Source organism: Candoia aspera, chromosome 7, assembly GCF_035149785.1.
Source record: "Candoia aspera isolate rCanAsp1 chromosome 7, rCanAsp1.hap2, whole genome shotgun sequence".
NCBI classification, from domain to species: Eukaryota; Metazoa; Chordata; class Lepidosauria; order Squamata; family Boidae; genus Candoia; species Candoia aspera.
Genome location: NC_086159.1, coordinates 50968846 through 50974845, shown reverse-complemented (window position 1 = coordinate 50974845; position 6000 = coordinate 50968846). Strand labels below are relative to the sequence as shown.

The 6000-nt window shown below is 34.0% G+C and overlaps 1 protein-coding gene across 2 annotated transcripts in view; it reads right to left on the bottom strand.

Annotated features, from left to right (window-relative positions):
• Window positions 1–1453: 1453 nt before the first annotated feature.
• The window catches only part of NELL2 (neural EGFL like 2), a 133013-nt gene continuing 128466 nt past the window's right edge, over window positions 1454–6000 (bottom strand). For both annotated transcript variants that reach the window (XM_063309386.1, XM_063309387.1), the window contains one exon: window positions 1454–2173. In XM_063309386.1, coding sequence (XP_063165456.1) covers window positions 2123–2173 — 51 coding nt within the window. In that variant the 3' untranslated portion in view covers window positions 1454–2122. The remainder of the gene's footprint in view (window positions 2174–6000) is intronic.

Sequence of the window (6000 nt, the reverse complement as noted above, 5' to 3'; positions counted from 1 at the left end):
CAGAATCTTGCAGGTCTGAAAGTATGTTTCCTCTCCTTCACTTTTACTTTCCAGAAAATTGGAGAGGGTCCCTTTTGAGATGCTTCCCATGTCTGTTTTGCTTCTGTGGACTGAGATACTTTTTGCATGATGGTCGTCTAGTCTGTGGCTCTTCCTCCTGTCTCCCAAGGTCATTCCCACATACTTTTACACATGTTTTCTTAAACATTTCAGATCTTTATTTACTTTTGTTGTCAATTCTTGGTTGGTAGACTTTCATATTCTACTTATATTTACAGAACTGAACACAGAGGCCAGGAGCTACTTCACCCTCATGGGATTACCTGCAAACAGTTCCATGGAATCATTTTTCATTTACTGGCTTCTCTCTCTACTCTAAATTCTCTTCTGTTTTGAAAGTTATTCTGCTAATGGATGGATGGAGTCCCTTCTTTCTACCATTATGTGGGCTCCAAAGGAATAACGAAGTATGGAAAGCTTCTGGAGTTCTTTCCAACTCCTTTATCAACAGTGACAATATTAGGCATCTGTATTTCTTCCATGTGACATTATACGCTATTTGCATTTGTGTGTGTTTCCACTTCCCTTGTGCAATGTCTATGGTATGTATATTTATTGGACTTTACTGGGAAGCACAGGATAGTCTTCAATTGGTCTGCTCTGGATCATATGATCAGATCATGATCACAAGATCTACACAGAAGGTAAATCATGTCTGCTACAGATTTTGGTCTGAAAGCTGGAACTGCTTCAGTCACGGAAGACATTACTGAGCTAGATGGACAATGCACTGATTCTGTGTAAGGCAATTCCCACGCTTCTATTTTAGAATGTGGGACTCTTTTCCTAATATATCATATGAAGAATAAAGCTATAGAAAACATATTTAAAAATGGAGAGATGTATAGGAGCAACAAGTACAATATGCACAACTATATTCTACACAGTTGGTCAACCCTACATGCAATAGAGAGGTTGTTGTTGTTGTTGTTGGTTGCCATTGAGTCATTTACGACTCATGGAGACCCTGTGTATAACAGAATGAAATGCTGTTTGATCTTGCGCCATATGCCTGACTGTTCCAATGTTTGCATCCATTGTTGCTGTAACTATATCAATCCATTGCATTGAAGGTCTTCCTCTTTTCCGCTGGCCTTCGACTTTACCAAACATGATGTTCTTTCAAGCGATTGGTCTTTCCTGACGATGTGCCAAAAGTATGAGAGTCAAATACTCTCATCCAATTTAGAATCTTTTACTCAAGTAGACATGCTTCACATTGGATCTCCATCCAGCACATGGAAGACAGTCAGACAGGTAATGGGGATATAATAGGAGAAAGACCAAAGTGTGCTTCATTGTCTTCCCCATATAGTGAATATAATTATGTGATGATGGACCTCATTGATAAATGCATTCTGTAAGTCAAAGCACTGACAGATTCTCAAAAATATAAGGTAAGAGAAATATTTATTTAAATTTTGCACAAGGAATATATACTGGACAAATTCAATCAAGGAGTAAGTGCAATCAAATGAGGAAATACAGATGATTTTTTTTCATAAGAAAACATTATGCAATCATGCCTTTGCATTATTTTTTACAGTCAATGGATTTTTTATCAGAGCTGTACATATGTTGCAAAAAAATTCTGTGTTTCCAAAAGATATTATCATTTATATAACTTTGGGGATTCTTGCAGTTACCAATCAAACAAATTGATATAGAGTCAAGTGTAGTTATATTAAAAAAATATTTTGGCCATAGATGAGGTGCAGTTTTAAAACTTTAGTAAGCATTTCCCTGCTTGAGGATTTTGACATCTTTATGTGCATGTCATTTTTTTTTTCAGTAGTCCAGTATCCTAATGATGTCAAACACAAACATGAACCTGAACTTGAACCTCACATCAAAACATAGGTTTGTACATCTGAACTTGTTCCTAGTCATACACATTTCATTTGGACTGAGGAAATAGATAGCTCATTCAATTCATAGCATTTCTGGACTTTAATTGGATCAAATCAACCTTGTTTCAGTTTTGGCTTATTAATTTTTGGTCTGTAAGTCCTTAGTGAAGGAATATTCTTTAACATAAATTGCCTTGGATTACGAACTGGTTTCACAGTTCCTGCAGACATTGTGGATCCACAGAACAGCAAATATGCCCATTCTAGAAAAAAGATGAGAAAGTGATTTATTATACAATAGAGTTTTGTTTAAGTGTATGCCCCTAGAAATGCTGAAATGGAGGAAAAAGTAATTTATTAGAACTTGTTGTTCAATTGTTCTGCATCCGCTATTGTTTGATGTTCTACTTAAATTAATCCAGCAATTTTCATTTGCCATCCTTTAATTACTCATATCACTTAAAATTAATACTTGAACCACTCTTTTGCATTTAATTATTTGATACCTATGCACAGCTGTATATTAAATGATCTCTATATTAATATTACTTTGGGAACAGAACATGCCACCTACCCATCTTGTATGCATTTGTTATAGATACCTTGGAAGTAGTGGCCAATAAGGCAGTTTGATGTAACTACCAGCTGCAACTAAAGGGTGAATGAGAAATAATTCTCATTCACCCTTTAGAGATCTTTTTTTTTACAGATGCTAGCACATATTGTGTGTCATATTTCTATTCTTACCACAGTTTACAAGTTAGATTGAAAATTCCCTTTCATCTTGATCATACCACAGCAGCAGACATAGCTAACTGCCTCATTAGCTAATTGTTATTAAGTATTATTTTGCAAGGATGGCATTTAAAAGTGTAATCAGGATTACAGTAATTTCTTTTTTCTTGCGTAACATTTTAACATACTAGAGGTGATCTATCCAGAACCTATTTATGTGCCTCAGATTATATTTCTATTCATTGATAATATTTCTCTTAAATGTTGGTGGGTTAACCAAAATGGAGAATAGTGCTTACAAAATTCCATCATTTGGTTTAGCTGAAGTACGAGAGATGAATATTCATGCCTAGAATTCCACCTGACTTGTTTTAACAAAATTACAAACTGGGCCATTCATTCCAGCTTTTATGCACACTGATTCTTTGGAAACTACTGTGGAATGTAACATGAATCTCCTTTTTGAATTTCATGATGAAAGAAAGGTGGGATATAAATGTGCCTACTCTACATTGAAGTCTATTCTGTTTATGCTCTCATTCAAATTTAAATTGTACTTTGACTATTTAAACTGGACTTTGACCAAGAACCTGGCTAAATAAATTATATGACAGAGATAATTTTGCCCTTTCTTTCCCAGCCTATATGTTTATAGTTTATACTGTATAGTTATGCAATAACCTGCTACTCTTTAAATAAATACCAGCCTTCAACTCATAACTTATAGAGTACTCCTTGATATCAGGAGCAATTAGGGAGAAAGTACATATTATTCTGCAGCAAAAAAGAATCTATCTTGTTCTCCTGTTACATGATACTATCATATCTGCATTTCCCTGCCTTCACATCACTGTTTGCTACTAATGAGAATGAAGAAAGATCAAATACACTTTATCACCACTAAATATATTTGATGTTACAGAAGAACTAAGAAATTGACACTACATCTCTTTTTGATGGCTATATTCTGCTAAAAGTATAATATAGTCTTATCTTTGAAATCGTACATACTTTTCAGCACAGCATTTAGTCAATTTGTTCATTTATTTTGTTGACATCTGGTATAACAGGGCCTTTAAGAAGCATCCAGCAAAGCTAGCATTCATTTTTTTCCCCACTTGCAATTTCAAAAGATTTTGTGGTTAAAACAGCTTTAGCTGTTTAGGCTTTTCTGAAATTTTAAGGATTTTAAGTAAAATTACTTTATTGCAGCTTGATGAAGAACTCTTATGCCACTACCTTCCTTGCAATGCAGTCCAAGAACATCTGGAGCATTAATATTCTATTTTATGGTACTACACTATGCTCATATAGTGGGTAATGAGTCTAATTTTAATGAGACTTTTGGAGTTATTTAAAATATGGCATTTAAAATACATAGTTTTTAAAAGTACTTTGTTGTAAAATAAAGCACAAAAATATTTTTCAAGGAGGAGAGTATTTAAACACATCAGCCAGTATCTGTCTGAACCATCCCCTTTACATGCTTCTAGATCCCCATCCTGCTATCTTCCAATTATCTCAGGTAACAATTCAGGCAGTTCTAAGCCAGCTTGTTCCTCTCTAGTCAAGGCTCTCTGATGGAGAAATGTTAGGCTACATTTCATACAGAATACAGATATGCTCTTTGATGGTTGACACCAACTTCTGCGGTCACAGCTGCATTCTGGCATTCTCAGCTAAGAGTATATCCGCTGAATTTATTACAGTAGCACTATAATTCTTTTCTAGGTGAGACATTCTACTAGAAGGACCACTTGTAGACTAAACATGCCCCTCTTTTGTTTATGAATTAAAATAATTCTACCACAGTCCTGCCAATAGTGGATATGGGTGTTTTCTTTCCAGCAGATCCATGGCAGAACAAATGCTAGCAAGTACAAGTCTAAATAGCATTTCACTTTCTTGAGAAAAAAAAAATCCGTAATAGGGTTGGATTGAGATGCAATAACTTCTACAATGTACAGCAGGAGCAAGAATTCTCTTTCATCTTTTAAAAACTTTTAAAGCCCAATGCTTTCAGGATTGGCCTAACCTTAACCCTAACTAATCCAGGTCTGATTTGATCAAATTCTTTACAGATTTTAATTTTAAAAAATAATAGAAAAACGATTTCTCTCCAAAAACAGAGAGAAATTGAGAGTTAACTAACCCTTCTTTCTGATGTGAACAGTCCCTAAAGGTTGGTTCTTGCAAATATTCTATGTTACATTTTTTGGGCTAAAGAAAATCACCTTTTCAAAATGACAAGGCTCATGATTTATATATAAATAGAACTGCTTTGAACAGTTTTAGTTTTGTTCATAGAAAGCAGTTCCATGAGTAGTAAAAGAAAATTTGGACAAATGAAAATAAATTAGATTGAACAAAAATCTATACTATTCACTTAGGTACAGATGTACCATATGATACTCTGCTGCATTGAATTCACTAGAATCCTAGTGCATGGTGTTTGTATAATACTCCCTTCCCTGAGGCCATACCCCCAAAGACTACAGCAGTTATTTTAGGATACAATGGCCTAGAAGTGAAAAGCAAATTCTTGACATTCAGAACAGATATTTTTGCTTTCTAGGGCCCTAGGTGAGAATCACTTTCTTGTTTTATGTATTGACTAGTATATTTTATATATGGCAATTTTATACATGGTTCTAGTTTTATCTAGATTTTATCTATGTTATTGTTATTCAGGATTAGCTTGCCTATTTTATGTTATATAGTTTTGACTTTTTTAATTATTTGGGTTATTAGTACCTACTATGGCAGGTTTAACTATACCTTGAATGGTTTTGCATATTTTTCCCTTTGTCATGTGATTTTTCTTTTATTAATTATACTGTTCCATGCTGGCCTTTGGCCATAATAAAGTTTAAGTTTCAAGTTTTGAGAATCACCACTCATTTCAGTCAGGAAGAATTATACAAAATATGTTTTATCTCATGTGTATATTTATAAGCAAAACACAATGTTATTCTACTTTCCCCGTAGCTTATGCATTTTTTAAAACTACTGGAATCATGTAAATTCTTCATCATTCATTCTGAGTCAACATTTCTTCTTGACCCCAATAAATACTAGGCCCAAATTATCATGTGGATTCTATTTTCTGAAGGAAGCAATGACTGTTTTTGATTTCTGATTTTCTGAAATATAAAAAGATTGTCATCATCAAAACACCATTGATTCTCTCTGGCAATTTGTTCATTTATAGAAATGGGCAGGGGAAGAAAAATTGAGTGGCGGGGAAGGGCTAAATTATAGCTTACATATCCTGGAAAACAATTTGATATTGTTGAATATCTTTAAAATAATAAGAGCAAGTTATCATAGCTGAGTTCATATATTTAAGTAAAAG